Source organism: Vanellus vanellus (genome assembly GCF_965231255.1).
Source record: "Vanellus vanellus genome assembly, chromosome: 1".
Lineage (NCBI taxonomy): Eukaryota > Metazoa > Chordata > Aves > Charadriiformes > Charadriidae > Vanellus > Vanellus vanellus.
In genome coordinates this window covers 50,033,220-50,058,568 of record NC_138905.1, presented here as the reverse complement: position 1 = coordinate 50,058,568, position 25,349 = coordinate 50,033,220, and the positions used below count along the sequence as shown (strand labels likewise).

Sequence of the window (25,349 nt, the reverse complement as noted above, 5' to 3'; positions counted from 1 at the left end):
TCAACCTTATACAGATGTAAATTAATGTAGAATTAACTGCAAGCATAAAATCAGCCCTCCACAAGTCTGTGGGTTTGAAGCCAAAAATACTATTACACAAAAGAGAAACATTTGCTATTTTTAAAAGTACTTCATTGCAAATTGCTACAAAATAAGAGCAACTTCGATATAACCTATTAAAAAAAAAAAAAAACAAACAAAAACACGAAACAAAACAAACCAGAATGGTTCCAATCGAGAGGAAATTACATTGACTTTATTCATACTTTAGCCAGCAGATTGTTTTGAAATAGCTGAAAAGATTCTGAAAGTTAATACTAGTTGTTATTTCTTTATTCCCACATTTCCTGTTTTCGATGTTCCTTTGAGGGACCTCAGATAGTTAAAATATTTGGTTCCAATTATTTTTTCCTGATAAACAGAATTTGCAAACTAGTATGTACCCTACCTAAAATAACATTAAAATTATTTTACCTCATTTTTATAATCTCATTTTCTGCTGCTATTACTTGTTAAATATCCAGGTGCCAAACACTTGTAGATTTAGGTATGTGCATAGTCTGGCAAAAATGAAGGCTCCTTCTCTTACACTATTATATATGTCCCATTTAGATAATCATGAAAGCTAGCATTCATATCTGAGAAGAATTTCATTCAGTTTTTTTTTTTTTTAAGAATAAACTGTTCTATGATGACCTTAGGAGCTCGGTCTTATTTCATGCCAAACAAATTGTTACTAGCTGTTTTCAGTTTCCCTGATTGTGAAAGTTCCTTGTTTCATTCAACGAATTGCTCTTGGCCATGTCTAGCAAAAATCTTTTTGTTACTGTAAAAGAGCCTCAGTGTAACACAAGTCCTTTACAAAAAGGTAATTCATTTTTATCAAAGTAATTTAATGGTGTTCTCTCTTTCAGGCCTTCCCCCATCCCTTACTGAACTTCATCTTGATGGCAACAAAATCAGCAAAATTGATGCTGAAGGTCTGTCTGGACTCACCAACTTGGCAAAGTAAGAATTCTTTTCTTCTTTTCACATAAAATTGTAGTTGAAATTGTAACCATGACACACACAGTTAGAAAACATCATTCTAGGCTTCATGTGTGTTATCATCATCGAAGCAGCACATAACAGGAAAAGCTTCTATGGATTTTTGTACTGACTTAAGACAGCAAAACACTTGTTTTTTTCTAACACTTTGCAGCTGTTTTTAATTATGGGTCATGTATGCCCAGGACAACTGTTTCTTTGATTAAAAAAAAAAAAAAAAGAAAAAGAAAAGGAAAGGAAGATAGAGAGAACAATTAGATTTTTTTAATTATGTCATGCTGCTTTCATTGCATATCCATCTTTGATTTAGGCAGTTTTCTTGGGACACTGCAATGCTCATGCAATTTCCTCTGGAAACTGAGGAAAAAAGCACATGGGAACCAAAATTGCTTTCAATTCCTCTGTTTCTCAAGAAAGGCGAGTCTGCAATGACTCCAAGAAAGTGACAAAAAATAATCATAGAAATAAAATAAAAAGCACCATTTTTCAGGGTGATTGTACCTTGCTAATCTGTGAATATGTTGTTGGATAAGTTTCCCTCTAACTGTAGGAAAAAGTAAGAATTCCTGAAGAGCAGTTATAGACATATAGAATTATTTGTGAATTAGTTCACATTAGATAACATACTAAAATAGTAAAATGGGCCTTTAATACAAGGTATTTTAATACTATGCTATACTATTTTAAGACTTTTCTATGAAAAGAGAAGCTTAATTGATCTGTAAGACCATTAATCAGATTACTGTATCTAGTTCCTCGATCTTCATCTTAATCCTTCTGTTTAATCATCTTCATCACTCTGCTTGTCATAAAGAAGGCAGAAAACAGAAAGCAAAGAAAGACTACTGAGCAACGGGAGTTATATTTACCTCTGTTTATAGTAGCATGGACAGCAATTTAATGCATCGAAGTATACAGTAATTTAACACGTATTTCGAATCTGGCAATTCCAGGTGATAAGGCTTAGAACACCTTTCTAGAGCTTGTGAAATAAGACAATTCAGTTCATGTTTGATGGTCATATTTGATCACAGATTCATCCCCACTCAAAAAAAGTCTGCTCCTGGATTTTAATGAAAAAATATAAATACCATACTTATAGGCTAGGGGGCTACGAAGCAGTTATCGCTAATGACAGAGGCTTAGTATAAATTATGACATCCTCCAGAGAAATGGCAAAGAAAACTTCCAAAACCAAAATAAGATCATAACTACTCAGGTAGAGAATAATTTATTGGAGGAGGGAGGTGTGGGTGAGTCAGTTGTCCTGCAGATGACCCAATTTTCACATTCACACTTAGAAAACAATACAGGCAACATCACGTGGACAATATTGTTGGAAGTCCTTCACAAGACACAAAGTTTTATGTAGCAAGTGCTGATGGACTACTAAAAATATCTAACCTTGGGCTGCTTCCATTGTGGCTGCAGTGTGCGGAGAAACCAGATACTCTGTTGATCGTGGTGTGGAAATGGGGAGCTGCTCAGAGCAGGAACGAAGTGGTAAATTGCTCTCTGGCCTGCGCTTAAGCAGGCAATCTAAACATAGTAAAAAAAAATAAATTGAAAAGTAAGGCAAAATACAGATTTGGCAGAAAAAAAAAAGGAGGGCACTGAACACAACAGAGCTGACAGATGAAGAAAGGAGAGAACTACAGGAGAGCTTCAGGACAGCATATGTAATAAATCTAAGGGGCAATATGCCCTTTATGGCACACAAACATGTTACCAAAAGGTAGCTTTTATTTACACATTTAAGACTTTAGGAACATCAGTATGGGGTCAGACCACTCTCCTCCTGGATCGTGTCAACGCATGCTCAAGAGTCTAATAGTTGCCCTAAAGCACAGGTATGCTTTGAGAAACAGGTCACTTTTCTGACAGTGTTAAGGTGTCTTGAACTGTAAAAGAGCTCAGTGTAGATCTCTTCTCATCCTCTTTTGAATTCCTGAGTTCTAGCAGACCTCCAACATTTGTCCTTCTTGTGTGTTTGTTTTCCTTGTAAAGTTACCCTTAAGTACTCCAAAAGTCTTCACATAGTGCTGCAGTGGGAAAAAAAAAAAAAATCTCCTTAATGTAAACCCAACAAAGACTTTGCTGGGTTCGTGCAGGAATGAGCTCCACAGGAGGAAGTCCACATTACACAGCTGATGTTTATAAAGTCTATAGCCTAATAAAGTTTACTGGAAAGGTCTAGCTCTGTACAGTGGAAGTTGCATCACGCCCTGAATAATGATGTTGAGCAACATGAAGTTTGTTAAAGAGCATATAACAAAAAAGTGGGAATGGGCAAGCAGGGATTTTGAAGGCAAAAGAAAGTGAAAAAAACATTTGAGAATTTCTTAAGTTTTTTGAGAATTTCTTAAGTTTTTAGATACGTTTTTGATGATGCTCTTCAGTGATTTAGAACACTGTGACAAGGTCAACTAAAACACTGGAAATATGTTGTCTATTCACTAATATAAAAGGAAATTGTATGTCAATATAGTAAGCAAGAGTGATTTTTCAAATTCTTCTCATTTTGTTCCCATGGGAAAAAGACGAGACATAAAGACCATATTCTTTCCTAACACACTTAATCACACTGTATTTTTCACACTAATATTGTCTTATTTCATTTGTAAACACAGCCTGGAGTGAACGGGATCTTGTTTGTAATACATTTAGATGAGATGTAATTACATATAATTTCACTGCTTGTGGGAGTTCGGTCCACTTTTCTATAGACTCCTCCAATTTTACTCTTCCCCAAAAGAGTTTTCCTTCATGAGCTAATCCTAAATTGGTCTTGTCCATTCTCATGTTGTGTAAAGGTGTTACTTTTGCTTCAACAGACCAATATGAAAGTCTAACTTGCTTTGTTCATGCTGGTCTCCCTAGGTGTGCTACATCCGCTTATAGACCTGGTTATGTAGTGAGCGTATATTTAGATACGTGTCAACCAAGAATTTATAGCCTTCTGCCAAAATGTGGTATTTTTTCCCAATACTTTTAAAGACATTCACTATAAGCGCCCGTAACTGAAGTCCTAAATAGACATTCTATAGATCTTGCTCTGTAGGATAAAACCCCCCAAGCTTTACCAAATCTTGATGTATTCTACTCAAAAATGAATTTTGTTCTAATAACTTTTAAATAAAAATTCTTTGTGACCAAATTCTAGCAAAGGTATGGGATACTGTGAACTGATTTCTGAATGAAATAAATTCCTGTTGATGTCAGTGGGAGATCTCATTAATCTCTCCTTTGTCATTTAATACTTCAACAACATTGCAATGTTTAAATGAGTATGATTATGACTATTTGTATTAAATACAATACTAGTTAGCAAGATTTTTCTTTGGCTATTTATTTTTAAAAGGAAAAGTATAAAATGTGACTCCATTCTTGGACAGCATTATTTCTGGAAACATCTCTGCCATAAAGATCAAACAAGGATTTTTAGTTTTGTGATTTTATACCAGGTCCAGATTCTGACTTTTGAAGCTGGCACAAGCCACAATGAATTACAAGTAGTACATTACTGTGAATCAGACTTTATTTAAAAGTATTAATCGATAGAAAATTATTTTATCACAAGGATTCTGATTACCTATGTTAGATTCCTTAATTGATTCAGTTGTTAATAAATCTCAGAGCATTTTTTCCCTCAAAAATCAAAAAAAAGTTTACTGAAAGAAAAAAGATAAAGCAAACTGGATGAAGTAGGTTTAGCCTTTATAGAGATAATTTTCTCAAAGGACAACATTTCTGATGATGACTACTTGTGCAGAATTACCACTGAACTGCTTACTGCAACACAGAGCATTGTAACTTATGAGAGTCTCTTGAAAAAATTCTGGTTTGATAGTTGCAAACTGAAATACTATTAACACAGAAATACACAGATAGGACCAGGTTTTTCAAATTGGACATCCCACTTCTGTGTCCTGCTGAACAGATCGTTATGTATGGCTCAGCTCCTATTTCCAGTCTGTAACGTGTCTCTAGCTACACAAGTATCTTAGAAGGATGTGGTGAAGATTTAAACTTAAGAGTTCTGGATCACCCTGGGTTATGTAGTTTGACAAAGAATGTCAAACAATCAGTGTTCCTAAAGTCATGCAAGAAACTCTTATTCATCTTTTAAAGAAAGATTGGTGCCTATGGAGGTGCACAGCACGTACTTACAGTGGGATTAGTCATATAGCTCATGAAAGTATGCAGCATCATGGGCACAACTTGAATGCAATCATGATGACATCAGATGTTAAATTTGTTTAGAGACGTTTATCTAAACTACTTCTCCATGGTGACTTTGTACCTCACGTTTAATTCTGAAAATTAACCTGGTCTGTTCTACAATAGTGTATAGAAGGAATAAACCTAAGAAAGACGGTTATGGGAGCGAGTTTAACATATTTTTCGGGGTTGTTTCTTTTTTTTTTTTTTTTAGATTGGGTCTCAGCTTCAACAGTATTTCTTCAGTTGAAAATGGCTCTCTTAACAATGTACCTCATCTGAGAGAGCTCCACTTGAACAACAATGAACTTGTCAGAGTACCTGGTGGGCTGGGTGAACACAAATATATCCAGGTAAAGTTTATCATACTGCCTCAGAGAGCAACAGTTGAAAGATTCTGAGTGGTATTTGTGTGGTTATTTGGTCTTGAACAGAAACATATACAGTATTTGTGCAAAAGGTAACTTGATGCAAATTTCATAAACTGTTGAATAAGCATGGAAAAGTTGCAAACTGGAAGACTCAATCTGATTTTTTGTGTGGGTGTGGTTACGGAGGTGTGTACACCTGGAGGTGTGCATTCGTATCTCTGTGTGTCTTAGGGGGTGCCACAAATATGGGATCACTTGTGTACTTTGATTTGCTCTTTACTAAAAAAATACTCTTGAAGAACACTTGTTTTGTGGAATTTTTTTCAATTCTACTCAGTGACATTTTGCAACCTTTCCCAAGAACATTCCCTTTGGTATCTCACAGAGCTATGTCTTCAGGAGGGCAAAGAGACGCAATATGCATTTCACATCAGCAGTATTTTTGAGGTCTATGAGGCTGGATAGCTAGAAATATGGCTTCTTGGAACAAATAGAAATCTGTCTTCATTTGGACTAAGGTTTTACAGGAAGGAAAGCTCCCAAAAAGTGAAGACTCCCAAATGTAAATCACCACTTGTGTATAACTTGGGAAAAATCATCAGAAATGGTAACTCTGGAGCAAAGTAATATCCATCAGCTATTTTAAATCATCATTAGTGATTACTTTGGCTCTTAGTCCTGTACAGTTGCACTCGTGAGAGAGAAAGCATTAGAGCTGGAGAGAAACCAGTTAGCACCAAATACATTCTATATATACAGCCCATGCTTCTGAACCACAGCATTGTCTTAATAATTCCACATCTTTGACTCCTTTTTTTGGTTACACTGTGATCAAATGATGGTAATGTTATTAGATTGCCTTGCACAGTTTCTGCTCTTTCTGTAGAAATTATTTCTAATTGGGCATACTCTAGGTATTGCAAAAAGTAAGCAGAACCAAGCATTTGTTTGGAAAAAAAGGATATATTATTAGTCTGCATAACATTGCACAATACACACTGAGTATTTCACAGCAAGTCATTTATCTTCTTTGCCACAGTAGCCCTGTTTCTCACTTTTGTACTTCTATGCTTTTCAGGTGGTCTATCTTCATAACAACAAAATCGCTTCAGTCGGTATCAACGACTTTTGCCCTCTTGGCTACAACACCAAAAAGGCTAGCTATTCTGGTGTGAGTCTCTTCAGCAACCCCGTGCAGTACTGGGAAATCCAGCCCTCTGCTTTCCGATGTATCCATGAACGCTCTGCAGTACAGATTGGAAATTACAAATAGATGTCTAAAGAAGGGGCTCAGTTGTTTTTCAGCTAAAGTACCTGTTGTAATAGGCCTGTTCAAAAAATTGTCGCTCACAATTAACGCCAAATACCAGAAACTTCACTTTAAAGTGGAGATGGTCCATTGATGTAGAATAAATGAATCATTACAGATGTACAAGATCAAGCATACCATCAAAATAATTGCCAACTGTGCTTTAAACCGACTTATTTCAGCCTTCTTTTCCAGCATGCTTTCTGTGGTATTTTTCAGTTTCCTGAATGCTACAGGTTTTCAGATTCCACTGTATATGAGATTCGGAGTAAATATTTGTCGAGCTATGATATATAAAAAAAAAAAAAAGATAGTGGTTGTGGTTATTTTTATAGCCACACATGAAAAATTAGTAGAGGGAAAAAAGACTCTCAAATCATCTTGAGACTTGAGAAGGTGAGAGTTACCTCCTTTAAATTTATTTCAAGCCCTGGAGGTTTAAAAATATCCACTATAACACTAAGCTAATTCTGAATGTATCTATTTAGCAGAGGCAAATAAAGTTGTTGTTAATGCATTATTTTGGGAAAAATAAAATCAATTCATATTGTACACATCGTTCTTTTAAGTTTGCCATTCTTCTAAACTAATGCTGTTCAGGATTAGCCTAACATAATCCTATTGAACAAAATAATGAGTAGTCTGCAGTACAAAACCCATAAGCTATGTCGGGAGCTCAATGACTAAATTTTTCTAGGGCAAATCCCTCTCACCTTAGTCACAAGAGCAGTTTTAATGACTTCAGTGAGACTGCCTTGCAGAGTATAGTATTAGGGTTTAGTCATTGGCATCAATCTATGTGTATATCTAAACCAAAAATAACAGCAGTTCACTGTTCACTTGTTCTGCATTGTACAATTGTCAGCATCCTGTACTGGTTTTGGTTTTTAAACAAAGTTTTTAATTGTCAAGTAGAGATATGCAGGCTCCTCATCTGAAGAATTTGTGCAATTTAGACTATAAACAAACTCATAAGTATAGCAAAATAGGAAGTGAAGTAACTGCAAGGCCTAGCTGGACACTGCTGGGGTATCATTCATAGGAGTATCTTCTTAGAGTGATTTGAAGCCCTCTGCAAATTGGGATTCTTCAACCCATACCAGTGGCTAGCAAGCACATCAAAGGTAGGCTGCACATTTCTACTGTCAATCTACAAAGCTAAACATATACTCAATAAAAAAGTCACCTTAAAAGAATCTTCTGCAGCCTCTTAATACTCCAAGGTCAATCTCTCTAATTTGTAAAACTTATATGTCATTTATATTAAAGAATAATGTAATACAGGCAAACTCCAAGGCGTTTGTCTTTATTTTCTGTTTTGACAGCATAACATAGTGTGTCACAACTTTAATTATGTCTTGAAAATTGAACATCTTTGGCATGGTGATAGCTAAAGTAAGAGCAAGCTGCGTGAAATTCTCTTGCCTCGAGAAACTTTTTCATGCCTAACACTCACAGGTATTTTTTTCTAGAAAATGAATATGTTCTCTTTATTCACATCATTTATTCAGGTGGTAAATAATTGGAAACAATTATAAATCACTAAAGCCATTACACAGAAAGTGTTTGCACTCTTGTTATCTATATTCTTCATGTAGTAGCCAATGATTACCCCCATTTGCATCTGTTTTTTCTTCTGGGTTTCATATTTCCTAAGCTTTATTTTCAAATAAAAATAACAGCAGATGACAGCCTTCTGTTACTGGAGAGGAATACCCTCAGAAAATCAGCAGTTAGATGTTTTCCTTTTGATTTTTGGTTGGATAACTGCTATTATTCAGAGAGGGAGATGTGCAGAAAGGTAAGCACTGGCATTTCAATAGAGAACAAAGACATTGTCTTAGCTTGGACAACTCCACAGAGTTTGTATGCATGTGGTTCAAATAAGCAGATATAGATACAACGTACAAGAAGAGATTTGTACAATAAATAATAATTACTTATTACTTAAAATTCATATAAACATATACACAAAACTCCCATTTCTCACTCCACAACTTTAGAATCTCTCCATACTAAGGCTTTTCTTTCAAACCAGAAGCAACTTAAAGTCCAGAACAAAATATTGGAGCCTGGTCCTCCTCTGTAATACCTATGGTATGTCCATACCAAGCCTGCTGCCCTCTGTGCTAAAGCACGAGCTATTTCTCATAAAATACATTCCCCATTAACAACCAAGGGCTGCAAAGGTAACAAGACTTTCCCGATTCCCAGTCCTGCGCAATAAAGCAGAACAAGCAAATCCTGTAACATCCTTAGCAAGATCATGACAAATTCAAAAGGTAAACACACTGTTGGTTTTCCAAAAATTGTGCCGCTATACTTACAATTTCTGACTGACAGGACCCTATCCTAAGTTTTCTCCACACACAGCATCTGCAAAGACTTCAAAGCAACGGGAAGCCCAATACTTTTAAAACTCCTTTTCATATAAATACAGAACAGATGGCTCTTCAACTTAAAAAAAAAAGAAAAGAAAAAGAAAAGGAAAGAAAGAAGGCCTACAGGAAAGGGTCTCTTTATCAGGGAGTATAGGGATAGGATGAGGGGTAACAGTTTTAAATTGAAAGAGGGCAGATTTAGATTAGATATTAGGATGAAATTCTTTACCCTGAGGGTGGTGAGACACTGGAAGAGGTTGTCCAGGGAAGTTGTAGATGCCCCATCTCTTAGAGGTGTTCAAGGCCAGGTTGGATGGGGCTTTGAGTAACCTGGTCTAGTGGAAGGTGTCACTGCCCGTGGCAGAGGGGTTGGAACTAGGTGATCTTTAAGGTCCCTTCCAACCTAAACCATTCTATGATTCTATAAAAGAAAGAAAAAAAGAACAAACCCAGAGAAACTATAAACAGTTGGGTCAAAAGAAATAAGAGAGCTAAAGTAGAAAGCCTTTAAGCCCAACAGTGCATGTCTGATCCCTCCATAAAGATGGTAAACAGTCACAAAATAACCTGTAGGACTCAAACACACAGAGGAATAAAACTTTGCTTCCTGCTGCAGCCCAAGGCATCTTATCGCTTCCTGCATCCCTGGGCCATGAAGGGGTCGCTGCGGGCAAGAGTGTGACCATCTCTCTGGAGTGAGAATAGACTCTCCTAAGGAGTCTGGAACAAAACATATCCCAGTAATCTGAAAATTCAAGGTGGTGGAAGCAAGAGGTATGAGAATAAAAAGGTGTAGTTACAGATCCTCAACTGTAAGAATGATTTAACTGACATACAGAGGCTTCATATTTCTTCCACTGAATATCAAATTATAACAAATCCAAATGAAAACAGTAACACTTGCTTGCCTTTGCTTTTAAAACTAATTTTCTAATAATGTTTTAAAGTTCTATCTTTTTATGATAAAGAAAGAATAATAAAATTAGAGACCATAATATATTTTCTGCCATCTTAAATTGATAATGCCTATGATTCATCACAGTATCTAAGAACATGCCTGAGTAAATGTTTTAACTTTCCTTTTTCTTATTTAAAGAGCTTTTCAGAATTATGGCCAATATTTTCTGCTACTTTTGATATCTAAATGCATCATTTTTCCTCTCTTCATAAATCTTATTACAGTGTTAATTAAAATCCCTGTAAGAGGCTTTTAATTAAAGAAAACAGTCCCTCCTATCTTCTGCTAAATTGACTAAATAAGTTGGAAATGAAAATGATGTCTTGAAGAAGCAATGCTTCTTTAAGTTTTTACTGCAGTTTGATGGCAATACTGTGAACTTATTCTTTTGCTTTTGTAGTATATTTCCATTTTTTCTTTTGTTAGTTAATGTTCTATCCCTCAGGGTTAAGCTTTCCAAAAGTACCTACACATTTTTTTTTTTGTTAGGAAAACCATATATTACTAAAGAATGTTATTTTTCAAAACTTGACTACAAATCAATTAGTCCTTTCATATATGCTTGTCTTTTAAGGCCAGAAGGGAGCTGGCTGGTGTCTCCTAAAGTGTACCAGTTATGGACAGTTGCCGTGTACCTGATTGGTGATGTATAAGTGACATTGAATCTAATTTCATTTCCAGGAAAGGTTCATCTCTTAAATCTCTGGCAACAACATGTTGCTCAGATTTCCAAGCCTATAGATTTTTTTTTCAGTTGCCTTCTCAGGCTACTTCTCAAATCCTCTAAAAACAGCTCTTTGACCCATAGCCTGGCTTTTTTGACCTACCAGTGAACCACTTTGCTATAAACTCTTTCTGCTTATGTTTGCTGCTTCTTTTAAACAGACGGTATTATCTACTTCAGAGTCATATATATAATCTAGTAGAAAGCTGAGAAATTGCTTTGTTCAATGCTAGTATTAATTTAATGCCTCTATAATATCATATGGAAAATAACTAGAAAAGATTACAAAAGACTTTCTGATCCCACTGCTACTCTGAAGTGCCATCTAGTGTCACCGAGGGACAGCACCAAAGGTACTGTTCACAAATTGTGAAAACCAGGAGGAAAGATGTTTATGAGGCTTTATAAAAAGAGGGTATGCAAATTCACATACTTACTCTGCTGTTTCACTTTCCTTTTAAAAAAAAAAATATATATACTGCATAGCCGTAAAATCAATGGCCTTTTTGTACATCCACAGTCAAATATTCTTGCTTTGTACATGGATGTTATTTTGCTCATCCTCTCTGAATGTCCATGTTGCTCTGAAGTCTTTTTCACTAGAGGGACTGGCCTACATCGCTGTAATTTTTTTTTTTCAAAAGAAGTGGCCTTACTTTTCACAGTTGTTACCAAGCTATTGCTAGGTGGTTGGGTTTTTTCCATTCCAAATTTTAAATCACCAAAGGGCTTTAGTCAGTGCTAATTTAGTTGGAAGTAGTTTATTCAATAAAAAGAAAAAGAAATTAAGGATCATGTTACTGAAAAGTTTGCACGGCACTAAAGGGGAAACATGAGCTGTGAGATGTTCAATATTAAGTGCATTGACTTCAAACCGAAATAGGGGAACTAAAAATAGTTGATAAATTTTAGTGTAAAGCATTACCCTGACAGTGCTCCAGCTGCTCCAGCTGCAATAGAACAAAGTATCTGTGCATCTCCTGAAAAGGCACAGAAAGTATTTTAGTGTTTGAATTGAACTCAACACAAACACTCAATCAGCTAGACTCATCAATGGATACATTTAAAGTGACATAAAACAGCCTTTGGTCTCCTGCCCTGCTTCCTGCTCTGGAAGTTCAGGGCTGTTCGTGTACCATAAGTGCCTGAGCATCAGTCTGGATGCAAGCACTATGGAGGGCTGCTTGCCCTGCTTGTTAAACTCCACACTTTCCTTTTGGAGATACAAATCTGTAGTTTCTTCCAAATTGTTTCGTCAGGCTGTTCTCTTACTCAGTGTGCACATTGTGCCACTCGAAAGCTTGGGAGATTACCTCTATGTGAGCGTCTTAAATCAGCAGACCCAAAGAATGTTAATGCTCTGTTACTGCCTGCTTAAACTGGGACTTAACTTACATCTGTGGGAAAAAGAATGGATAAAAGTATAAAAAAAAAATAGTATTGCTTTAATCATATATACATGTGCACACATTTTTTTTAGATTATGACAATATTAAAAAAGCAAGAAACAAAGGGAAATAACAACAAAATCAAAGAATCTGCAGTGTGATGAGAACCAGTGATAGTCATGTTTCTGAATCCGCATGTGTGGCTGCAGCAAGCGACACAGGGAAGAAGCTTTTGGAAAATAACAAACATTGTAGGCCTCTCATCTGCAAGCATTTACGCACATGAATAGTTCCAATGTTTTCAGTCAGAGGAACTGAAAGCTAAAGATGGGCACTCAATTTTGAAAGGAAATTAAACAAAAGATGCTATCCACTGTCTAAATACAAAGTGCAGTTCTTAAACATACAAACAAAAAACCTATCATCTAAATCACCTCCATCCAGAAAAGTTTCCTCCAAAGAGTTGTCTCAGGTACTGTCTTCGGCTCACACCCAGATGGAGAGAAGATGAATACCTCAAATTATAATTTCTGGTGATAAATGGTGTGATATTTTTCTTACATGCACAAATATTAATCAGTATTTTTTGTTGCTCCTAGAATTTGGCAGAATGGACAGTAGAATATGTACTGCTTTACTCTGTATAAATGGTTACAATTTACAAAACTTTGTATTTTCATCTCTAACGTGAAATCAGGCAAAATTCCAGGCTATTTTTTTGTCCTGCTCTTTATGTCATTGACTCAACACCATTGAGTGTACAACTTATGATAAATCATACATGTAACTTTTATTCATTTTCAACTAATGTATAAAACTCCATATTATATTTGAATGAAAAAGCCTTAAGAATTTTGTTACTCTTTTTGAAAACTTCAGGTTTGGATGTTAACATTATTGCTTCCAGATGAAGACTTTAATTGAGATGAATTAGGCTAGTGCTTCTCCGCACAGCAACTTTTTGAAAGTGTTCAAATCCTAATATAAAGGCATGGAAAATAGGGACCATGTGTCTGCTACTAAATGCATGTTAGAAACCCCTTTCAACAGGAAAACTCAGAACCAATTAAGCTAATCATGTAGTGTTCTGCTGATGAATCCTTTCATCTTTTGATTTCAAGGTATTGACTCTTTTCAGGAAGCAAAAGATTAAAAAGAATAAACTAAATTCCAGAGGGCAGAAAAAAAGAAGAAATTTCAAAATGCATAAAATAATCTTGACATAAAAGACAAAATCATTCTAAATATTGCTTGGCTGTGCTAGAAACTCTAGACAACCGAAATGCTTCAAAAGGCTCATTCACTTCTGAGAATAATCCTTCAGAAGTTTGTCCATACACAACATTCTCATGTGGAAGGAGAAAGTGGATATGTTGCAATGAAGTCTTAAAGCACTGTCTTTGAAGCATTGGCTAATGGAGAGCGATTGAGAGATCCTAAACCTCAGGCCATTTAATATTTCATCCTGCCATCACCAAAATTAAAAAAAAGGATTAACCTCCTGGGTATTTTTTTCTTTTTTTTTCTATCCCTTACTGCTCATTTCCAGCACCAAGTTCTTTAAAGACATGCCAATCATTTTTGATATCTAGTAGGAGCCACTGCATGTGTAGGTTACAGAGATATAGAGAAAATTGTGTGAATTTCTGTTCAACAGATGCAGATAATTGGATTGTTATGGAAAAAGTTAAGTAGTTAGGCTCCTTACTGCTGTCAAAGGACTAAATTACTCTGAAATGGTAATATTTCCTTTGAACTTCCTTGTCAGAATTCTGACCCACAGGATTTCTGTGTTCCCTACACCTTAGGCAGTGGGAATGTGCTCACACTATAGAAAAATACAACTGCCCAATGATTTCAGACTATTCTGCAGAGCCGAAAAAAGAAAAAGACAGCAGGAATAGGAATTGGAGAAGACATGTCCCATTTACCAATGCTCTGCCCGACAGAGGATGAAGCTGAGGATGCCTCCCAACCCCTTCCACCCTTCCTCACAGTTCAGGTGAGAGAGAGGAGATAAAAGAGCTTTCTAGCCACTTGGCTACCTCACTGACAGCTTCTGGGCTAGTATGAGAGCATGTGTGGTAGTACATGAACATACGTGAACCTTATGAAGGTTGAGGTAATCCCAGTATCAGTACGGACTGGGTGATGAATGGATTGAGATCAGCCCTGCAGAGAAGGACTTGGGGATATTGCTGGATGAAAAATTGGATATGAGCCGGCAATGTGCACTTGCAACCCAGAAAGCCAGTCACATCCTGGGCTCATAAAAAGAATCGTGGCCAGCAGGTCAAGGAGGGTGATTCTGCTCCTCTACTCAGCTCTCATGAGACCCCACCTGGAGTACTGCATCCAGCTCAGGGGCCCCCAGCACAAGAGACATAGGCCTATTAGACCAGGTCCGGAGGAGGACCGGGAGAATGATCAGAGGACTGAGACACCTCTCCTACAAAGAAAACCTGAGAGAATTGGGGTTGTTCAGGCTAAAGAAAGGAAGACTCGAGGCAGACCTTATTGCAGCCTTTCGATATGTACAAAGGAGACTTATAAGAGGGGTGGAGAGACTTTTTACCAGGGCCTGTTGTGACAAGACAAGGGGCAACAGCTTTAAACTGAAAGAGGGTAGATTTAGGTTGGATGTAAGGAAGACATCCTTTATGTTAAAGGTGTTGAGGCACTGGAACAGGTTGCCCAGAGAAGTCATGGATGCCCATTGGATGCATCACTGGAAGTGTTTACGGCAGGGGGATTAGACTAGATGATCTTTAAAGGTTCCTTCCAACGCAAACCATTCTGTAATTCCATCAGCAGTACCAGGGCCCTGAGTACACCAGGAGGCTCCTGCTGCCATGACCATACTCTTTCAGAGCCTCTCCCTGCCTACACATCTACCACTTGTTGTGCCAGGAGATAACATTTAAGTTCAGGTCCTTGTCCTTTCCCTGAGCTTATTGTCAGGGTTCAGCAAAAGAGGACAGCTGTGAAGAAGAAGGCAAGCTGCGAGCTAGCGGTTACAGACGGCAGGGCAGCAACCTCATGAGCAAGGTGCACAGTCTCACAGCATCTAATGAAGAAGAGTAGAGCTGGTTTGGTGGGTGTAACCAGGGTTGGCCAACCAGTGACAGATGTCCACTGATGAGGCGGGTCCAAAGTCAAGCTCAGATATCGAGTCAATAAGATAATGTCAGGTACAAAACCAGGCACAGCTTACCCACAACACAGCTAGGGCTGGGGTTGCAGCTTAAATACAGCTGCTGCGCCAATGGGTGGAGGCAGCATGGCTGGAGAATGTGTATGAGGCTGGTTGGGGCAATCAGAACTTGTTGGTGTGCTCAGGACCTGTGACATGGTGTGTCGCCAAATACAGAGCTTGCAGAATTCCCCCGTCACTCCAATGGCCTTGTTTGCAGGCTTGAAATGTGGGAAATAAATGAGTTCTTCCCTGAGGACACTCTCGGCTCCAAGCTTAACAGGCAGTTCAGGCAGATAAGATGAGCTTTACTAGGCTGAGAGACACACAGGCGTGGAGTAAAATGTTCATCACTACCTGAGTGAATTAGGAATGCAAACACTGTTTTCCAAGACCCTGGAGGGCACATTTCTGAAAATATTTTGACATGTGAGTATGTGACAGGTCATTAGTGGTGGCTTTCAGGAGAAGGATATCATCCTCATTGGTAAAGCAAACCCTTTCTTCCCTTCACTATGCTTTGAATCAAAATCTTGTGGGCTATCACCTGTACATCTGTTCCCCACTTGCTTGAAAGAATGACCCTCACATGGGTTCCCTAGAAAAGTCACCAGTCTGAGACAACACAAATTGCTGATGGTTCTGGATGTAGGGCACATGAGGATGCAGGCTCACACATGTGCTCAGAACCAGCTTTGCTCATTCATTAACACTTGCATGCCTCAAAACTCCCTCTTACTAAGTTCCAGAAAAGGGTAAGAGTAAACCTTGGTAGGATAGGAGAAAAGCACCCAAGCCTCACCAAAACTCTTTTACAGACAGTGTGGATCTTTCTAATGTGATTGAGCTGTTTATATTGTTTTCTGGCACCAGGTATTCTCAGGGTTATTCAATTATTGTTGTGCTAAAAGTTCCATAATAAATTCAAAGATTCAATTACTAAAACACGGTGTAAAACCCTTTCGTTCAAGAGCAAAGTTAGTACAAATACGTGATGCTCAGCTCTGGAAACAAGAAGGTCCCATTCTGCTTTCATGAGACTGGAATAGGAGCAATGGATTTTGCTATACCACAACTGGCTAGGCATGTTATTGAAGTTATCTACGGGACAGGGACATGACCTAAATTATAGTGTGGCTCACCGGTACTGCTGTAGCTAAGTTTGTGTCAGCAGTTCTATGCGAAACCAGCTTTTCCACTTAAAAATGATTACTCTGCTAAAATGTGGAATCAGATCTTATTTCTGGAATATATTTGTTTCTCTTTTGAAAGTTAAAAATAATCCATGTAACTTCTTCAAAACTTCATTATAAAGCACGCGTGACATATGCACCTTCACACACATGCAAACACACATAAATTTTGAGAAAATGGTGAAAACAATGAAGTTATGATTTGATAAAATGTAAATAATGGATCAGCTTATTTCAGCACATCTTAGGACCTACATGTCTATTTTCTTATTGATAGCCCAGGTTATATTTCAGAGTCTAAAGCTGCATCTGTATTACTAAGTGAAATCATGCCATTTTCCAGCTCTGGAACAACTAGCGTGACTTAGCCCCATCTCTACTGTAAGGCTATCTTACCCCATGAAACCAGGTGGCTTCATTTAAACTCTTTATTGACAGTGGTTAGACCCAAACCATGGCTAGGAATTGTTCAGTTCAGGCTTGAATCACGGAAAAGCCCATTCTAACTTAATACTATAAAAAATGACTTGCCAGTGCCAGGGCCTCTATGTGATTTACCAGTGTAGGTAGAGCCTAAAGAGGAGATAAGTCATCCGTTTGGTTCTATACAATAATTTTCAGTGTGGTGACATTAATATTTTGCATTGATCTAGCCGAACATTGACAATGCTTTTACCTGCTTACTATCTGAATGCTTTCCTATTTTTGATTCTCAGTCAGTTTTAATGCTCTCTTCATCCCTCCACGGTGAAGTCTATCTCTGTCTTTTTGTATCTTTGAATAGCTGATAACATGGAGTTCTGATCTGACTGAGAGTTTGGAGGAATTACAATATTTGATTGCAATATTTCACTTTCCATACCTACAATCCAGAAGAAATTACAACCCAGCATTTGAAGAGAGAAGGAAAGCGTCTAGTTTAGCTTCATAGTGCTATTCCAAAAAGGCACAGCATCTTTGAAAATGTTATTCTGTTTTGTAGTGTGATGTATCCATATAAGCAAAAGTAACTTGAAATATTGAGAAAACATGAAAAAGAATATTGGGAAGCTAAAGGGATAGATGTTGATTCTAGTTTTTGGTCCAAATCAGTTTGCCATTTAACAAAAGTGTATAAATACACAGATACATAATTATCCAAATACAATTGCTAAGTGCTTACTGAAGTCCAAAAAATACAAAGAGGTAAAGAAAAAAGAGTCAGGCTAAGTAGACAGAGGTCTAAAATCTATGGGAGGTGAACAAGAATACTTGGAAAGTGGTATATTCTCCTTAATCAACACAGGATGAGGGAAATGTTGTTGCAGCTTGTCCCTTCTTGGGTTGGGTGGAGAGCAAATTAGATCTTAAGCACTCTTATTTCAATTCAAAATAAGCTTGTGATGTGAAATCTCTTAAATTGTTTCTGTCCTTTCCAATGTCTGTAACTTATACAATTGTTTATAAAATCTATTAAAAATCTTTGCCTGACTAAAACAAAACAAAACTGTTCAGTGAGGATTCAGGTGATGATCTAATGGAAACAGAGGACTCTTTTCTAAATTTTAATTTGACCTTCAAAAAATTCCTTATTTTGGCTCTTTTATTATTATGTTTTTAGAAGTGGTAAGAAAATGGAAAATACCTGTAGAGGAATAGATCGTGACTGTCTCCAGGTTTGCACATCTCATTTTGCTTGGCTTTATTTCTGTGACCATTTCTTTGCAGACATTGTGCTGAATACTCAACTAAGAGCAGTCTACAGGGAAAACTGTTGGAGAAAGTACCGTTCAGACAGTTTACACAAAGTGAAGCTATTACCTCACTTAGGAGAGTGGCTGTCTCCTGGACTGGAGCTCCAAGGGCACAATTCAAGTGCCGAAACTTAAGTGTCTCATATCATTCTAGATTGCTTATATGTGGCTGGCCTCCTGTCACTATTTCAGGAGAGGATAGACTTCCTCAAGATCCCCAGTCATAGCAGACAGCCCCACTTGGATGTGCTGGACAGTCCAGGCAATGTCAGACAGCAGTAGGTGCCTTTGCATCACAGCTGACTGAAGCCCCTTGACAACAGGCAATTAAATGCAGATGCCTTATTATTAGGCACTGTGGAGTACCGAGTCATCAACTGCCACTCACTCAAAAAGGGGACAGTTCTTTAAGTCCTTTCTCATAACTTATACAGATGAGCTGGATACCCGAGAGCATCTCAAATGATACTAGATGCCTACATTTAGGTAACTGAATACTGTTATGGTGTCTGCTTTAGAGAGTTGAATCACTCCCTACGCTCCAGAACTCTATGTACTGGATCTCCACTGGTCATGAGGAATACTTGGACTCCTAGCACACATGTAGACACCTATGCTTGCTGTCTCACAGGACGAAAGTGTGAGATACAGCATCTGAGACCATTTATAAAAACGATACTCTGTATGTCACAGAGCAGTGGAAGTAATCTTGATGAGATATAATACTGAGTAACTTATGAAATAAATAGCTTTTCTAATGGAAAATTTTATTTTGTGAGATATTGCTAGCAGTGCCAGGTAGCCAATAATAAAGCATTTTTAGCGTTTCTCAACACTGCACAAATCTTAAGACAAAAGGTATTGCATGCAACGTGAAGTAAATCTACTCTGGACCTCCTTATGATTAATAAAGACAAGTTAATCACTGGATTGGAATCTGGTGGTTGCTGAAGCTGACCATTTAATATGGTCAAAAGCATATTTCCAGCCAGTATTTCAGAAGAGCTCAATGTCTGCAAACAGGAAAAATATGAGCAAATTTGTCTGGGAGGAAAAAATTAGAAGAAAAATAAGAATACCTATACTTAAAAATAATTTAAGAAGTTGTCCTCAAATATCTTTCCTCCCCTGATTTTGCAACAAAAAAGCCCAATTTCAGACATAGGATTGTTTCTTTCAGTAGAAAAGTGGAATGCAATTGGACGTGAAAAAAAAATATGACATGAAGAATGAGGAAATATAAAATATATTTAATAGTGTCTCTGTACATAATAGTAATAATACAAAGATGAAACTGAGTTGCACTGAAGATATCAGTGACAGATCCACAGATAGCATGGCTGAAGATATTTGGAAGAATGTGAAGTATATGATGAGGTAAATAAGTTCTAGTAATGTTATAGAAACACAACTAAACAGACATAAAACAGTGGGTAGAAATTAAATAAGTAAAAAAAATAGTAAACATTGTTTCTCTGCATTTGAAAAGGAGTAGACTGACGTACTTTCATCAGGCTGATGTAATTTTATCATATGAGGATCATCATATTCTTTCTACAGGGAAAAACTAAAGCATATTTGTTAGAGATAAATATTTTTAAATTGCATTGTCATAACAATTTGTACCTAAATGTCTTAGGAAACCATCTAAGAGATCTTCAGTTCATTTACAGCCCATTTTCATGGTCCTGGGAATACCAGAACACCAGTGCATTTTTGGCGTTCATGGACTACAATAGGTAGATAATATATCTCAAGACTATTAACCTGCCATAAGTCCCAGGAAAAAGAATGTAAAAATCTGATACAGCATTCAGTTGGTAATGAATTAAGTGACAACTAATGCTAGAATAGATACTAATAAAGAACTAATGAAATAATATATATCATCTAGCAAACCTTTACTTGTTCATGAGGTCATAAACTTGGTGGATAACAGGGTCTTCTGTAGTAGCAGTAGATTTTTCCAAGGTGTTTAATTTTAAAAATGACAATGAGCGCTACTTTAAAAAAAATGCACATTAAGTAGCTCCCAAACTGTCCCATCTTCATGGCAAAGACAATTTACCACCATGTGGGTACGCTCCAGTTGAGGGTTGCATCAACTGGCAGAAGCCAAAATGCTATGTGAACGATCTGGACACTGTGCTCAAAGTGAAGAGGTATGTGGCTGCACACCAGACTGCTGCGTTCTGCACAGGATCATAGAATACCTCGAGCTGGAAGGGACCCATAAGGATCATCGGGTCCAACTCCCTGCTCTTTGCAGGACTACCTAAAACTCCACCACATAGCACCATACTGCTGTACTACTTTAGGTAAAGAGTTGCAGTTACAGGAACTCACTGGAAGACAGCATCTCATGGAGAAGCAGCATGATGCAGTAAACCAGCTTTGCAGGAGGCAGGAGTTCCAGCTCGCACTGGGATCTCCCAGAGCAGACTGTCCTAGCAGATGCATGCACAAACAGAAGCAGCCAACTCCCCAGGACCTCACCCTACAGCCTGTGAGCTGGAAGCTACTGTTCCTGTACCAGCTGGCAACCCTGTTGAGTTCGTAAAGCTAAAGTTTCCTGGTGTTTGTGCTTCAATGAGAAAGAGAAGATGACTGATGTACTGAGTGGGGATGCCCTGGGTCTGTGCTAATTGAGCAGAGCCTCCTTCCTACCAGCCTGGGAACCAGCCCTCTACTTCTGGGTGCTGCCTGCAAGTACACATAAGCAGACACAAGGATGAACGTAGCGATAAATAAGCCTTATCCAACTGGCAGTCTAAATGATGTCAGCTGCTTCCTCAAGATGCATCCCTCTGCCCACAGATGGGAGTGCTGAGTGCCCACCATAACCTGCCAGATCCTGAAACCAGCCTGGGCAAAAATCAACAGATTTTTGCATCAAGCTAGAAAACTGCCAAACTTTTCATGTCTTAGATGATGTTGCCTGGAGCATATGTAAGCAAAGGTGTTTTGTTGAACTCAGTACAGCAGTAACAGGATGAAGTTTAATGGTTTATGTTATACAGCAGGTCGGGGTAGACGATGTAAGATCCCTTCTGACCTTAAACAGCAGTGATCTGAAAGCAGATAGACATTGCTAAGGTTCAGATTAGGGGAAGATGTTTAGCATCCAATGATTTCAAAGAAGGTCTATGTTGATACAGCATTAGTATATGCAAACAACAGGCAGTGAGCTAGCCAAGTTTGCCAAGTCCACCTCTTTCTTTTCCTATAAATTATCTGTACTGTTTAAAATGTAGAGCTGCTACTATAATTTTTACCTGTAACCACAACTTTCCCACAAATTCAACAACTCCTTGAGATCCTCTTACATTCTTTACAATAAGAATCATTTGAATTGGTTCACGTGTCAGGGCCACCTGATTTACTTTCTTTTATACATAGACCTGCACATTTTAAATGCTGTAACACAAAGCACAGTACATAAGTTTAGGAATCTGTTTTAAAAAAAAAGCATCTTGCTTTCATCTGTGCAGCTCTTACCGTAAAAGAGGTTTGACCAAGCTTTGAGTCAAAGCAGAGGAATTTTACCATTGACAATTTGAATCCATTTAAGTGCAGTCTAGTACAAAAACAGTCTGAAAAGCAATGGCGAGGAAGCTAATTGCACTAGAATACAGACGCTGTCAAGTTTGAAGCAAAACAGTGAGCGATTTTTCAAAATGACAAAAACAAAGATCCATGCTCAACTAAAATATCTGTTGTGGTCTGCTAATAGATTGTACCACTGTTACCATTTTTGTAAATTTCCAAAGCCGTTATTTCCTTTTTAGGAGAAAGGAAAAACAGGATTTGGATCACCACAAATTTTGTAATGCTTATAGTATGTACTCTAACACTTTCCATTTAACATGTAAGTGCAGTGTAGAGGCTGAACAAATAAAATTTCGATTGGGAGGAATGGAAGTTTTCAGATGAAAAAATAATAAGCACCTACAGCCTTCAGAATCTGGAACTGAATTGTTTTTAGTGGAACTCATTTGATATGAGTCAGCCTTAAGTAATATTTTCAAACTGCTGCAGGACTTCACAAAAACATTTATCTAATTATTACTGGAGATGTGATCCAATATCATATTTTTGTTTATTCACTAACAGGCTAACAGGCTATATATTCACTATTTAGAGATATGGAAAATATCATGCGCAAACACTACATTACCTCTTAATTAAGTGGCTCGCTGTATGGTGCCCTTTGGCCTTTCCCCTTCATAGAAATTTCTTTACCTTCTGCTGCAGAGAGCCAATTCAAGTGAAGCAGCCTTCATTTCATCTTGAGAGTAATATTTAACTTAAATCATGTGGGATCAGTGCAAAAACTCACTAATCATTTTATGTGGCAGTGTGAAAAGATCCACAAGCACTTCATCTGGGGCTATATGCTTCTACGCCCCAGATATCCTACAGTTTTAGGCACCCAAATCTCTTGGTTCTTTGGGTAAAATTCTGCGTACCAGTTGTACACACAGGTTTAAGACTAAAGGGAAGCCGTCGGTTTAGATAATATTTATTAGGTTTTAGTAACTTGAGTCTTTTGGGAAAAAGGGGATTAAAAGCAAACAGATTAGGAGGACTTCCCATTTATGCAGAAGTGTGTAGAAGTTATAAAGAGGATAGTTGTGCAGCAGAGAAAAGGCAAAAAAGATATCACTGATGAATGAAGAGGGAAAATCATGGCACTGTAACTCAACAATATTTGAAAACTAGATCTCACCCACTGTGCAGTGTTATACTTGCAGTGAGCTCTGCTTTGAGATTCTTTCTCTGCAGCCTACCAGAATTCTTGGCCATCTCCATCCATGAAAATATGAATTAACAAGAAAGGAGATTTGAATTAAGTCAAAAGGAATATTTCTGTTCATGTATCACAAGCTGAGGAAAACTAGATGAGAACATGGTTTGACCACATTTCCCATTAAAGAAAAATGAATAAAAAAGGAATGACAGAAAATTAAATTTGAAGAAAAAAAAACCTTAATTAGGAGTGCAGTTGAAATATCAATATGTCCTGACATTATCAGATATGAAGCATATTCATAACTAGATTTCAGTGTAGATGTTATAAGTGAATTTACACAGTTTTGTGTGTTCCTTGGAAATGAGCTAAACTATGTTCACATGCCATTTAATGACTTCTGAGAGCTACCAAAGAAACGTCAAAAAAAACCCCACAAAATAGGGCCAGAAAGAAGAAAAGACCCACCCACTTTTCTACCCTTTGCTGCATAAGCATCCATATCTCCATTTGCTGGGCTTCAGTCCCTACCTGCTCTCCCAAACAGAGGTTTATGAGGTGGGTGCTTCATGAGGCACAACAGTAACATTAGGAAAGCATACAAAATGATGCTGAAGGGAAAAAATTAAATAACAGTGCGGTGAGACGGCAAAAGTCTTATTAAAGAAAGGGGAAAATCTATTGGTTTATACCTTATCCTTGGAAGGCACGTGATTCCTCATCTTGACTGTGCAATTTACGTAGCTAATTTAAAACAGTCAGCAAGACGGGAACTACGTGAATGGAAAAATCTCAGCTGAACTTTAAATGACCCAGTTTTTTACCGTATGTTAATTGCAAAATATCATCACATTTGTTTAATAAGATTTTTTCCATAGGTTGTGAAGATATGCATGCTTTGTATTTCTGTTAATAGAATGAGGAAAAAGATGTATACTGGACCTACAGAAATCAATGTAATAAACAACTGGTGCATAAATATAACTGTGCCAAAAACGTTAAGCCTGCGCTGTCCTATATTTGCAGCCAATATTCAATTATATTTATACTGCAAATGTAAAGCTATATCTATTACTGGAAGGTCAAAATATGTATTAATTTATTATAATACTGAGCTTGTCCTTCAAAACAAATCTTTAATCAACTAGTGCCTTTCCCACGAATTTTAAAATTCTCTTTACAAACATTGCTTCCTGCACTTTCTTCCACAGAGCAAACCTCAGTATTGCCTTACAGGGCATCCCGTTCTATGTTCAAAATCCTTTCTTTATTCCAGTTGATCTCTCGCTGAATCCTCCTGCTTGTTGCCTCATTTGCAGTTAAGGCTACAGTTTAGGTTTTCCTTGGCCAGCTGAAACTAATGAAGCAATTTTCAGATAAGTATCATACTGTGCATGAGAAACTCCATCTGGTCTCTGTTTGTCCACACGCAGAACAACAGCAGCTTTGTCCACTTCTGCTTTTCTAGTTCTGATACACATCTTCACCTACTTAGCTTAATTCGCTGTCATAACCACACCGCTTCACATGCACTTCTTTGCATCATTCAAATAGTAATGTAGTTACGGTCTGTCATCAGCATCTCTTTCCTAATGTGTAAATGATTCTTCCGTGCCAGGGGGACAGGAATGATGTTAGAACATCAAAAGAGTAACATTTACTCCCTATGGGTTGCACTGGCACTTGGCACTCTCTCTTGAGCAAATTTGTTTGCTAACAGTGTGATTGCGGAAGCACAGAGGTCTGTAGTTGTTTGGCATCTTTCCTGCTCTCAGCGAAGGGCACTGAATTATGTCAGGCCTTTCCCTGCTCCCATTAACCTGCAAAGGCATGGAGGCCCAGAGGCATCAGCAGCAGATTTTGAGGGAAGGCCACATCCAGGCTCCTCTTCTTCAGGAAGCTGCTAGGGTTCTCCAGCGCAGCCACATCCTGTACCATGACTTCTCATGAAGATAGCCAGTTGACAACAGACAAAAAACTTGATCTGTACCCACAACAATTACAGTTAAATACAGTTGAACACACAAGACGCTTTAAAAAAGCTTGAGCTTGCTTCCTATATGCACATTTCACGTTCGTCC

The 25,349-nt window shown here is 37.7% G+C and overlaps 1 protein-coding gene across 1 annotated transcript in view; it reads left to right on the top strand.

The window, feature by feature from the left end:
• DCN (decorin) overlaps nt 1-8,569 on the top strand; it is a 41,312-nt gene extending 32,743 nt beyond the window's left edge. Inside the window, exons 6-8 of the mRNA XM_082495698.1 lie at nt 915-1,008; nt 5,483-5,621; nt 6,718-8,569. Coding sequence (XP_082351824.1) covers nt 915-1,008; nt 5,483-5,621; nt 6,718-6,912 — 428 coding nt within the window. The 3' untranslated portion in view covers nt 6,913-8,569. The remainder of the gene's footprint in view (nt 1-914; nt 1,009-5,482; nt 5,622-6,717) is intronic.
• The last annotated feature ends 16,780 nt before the right edge of the window (nt 8,570-25,349 follow it).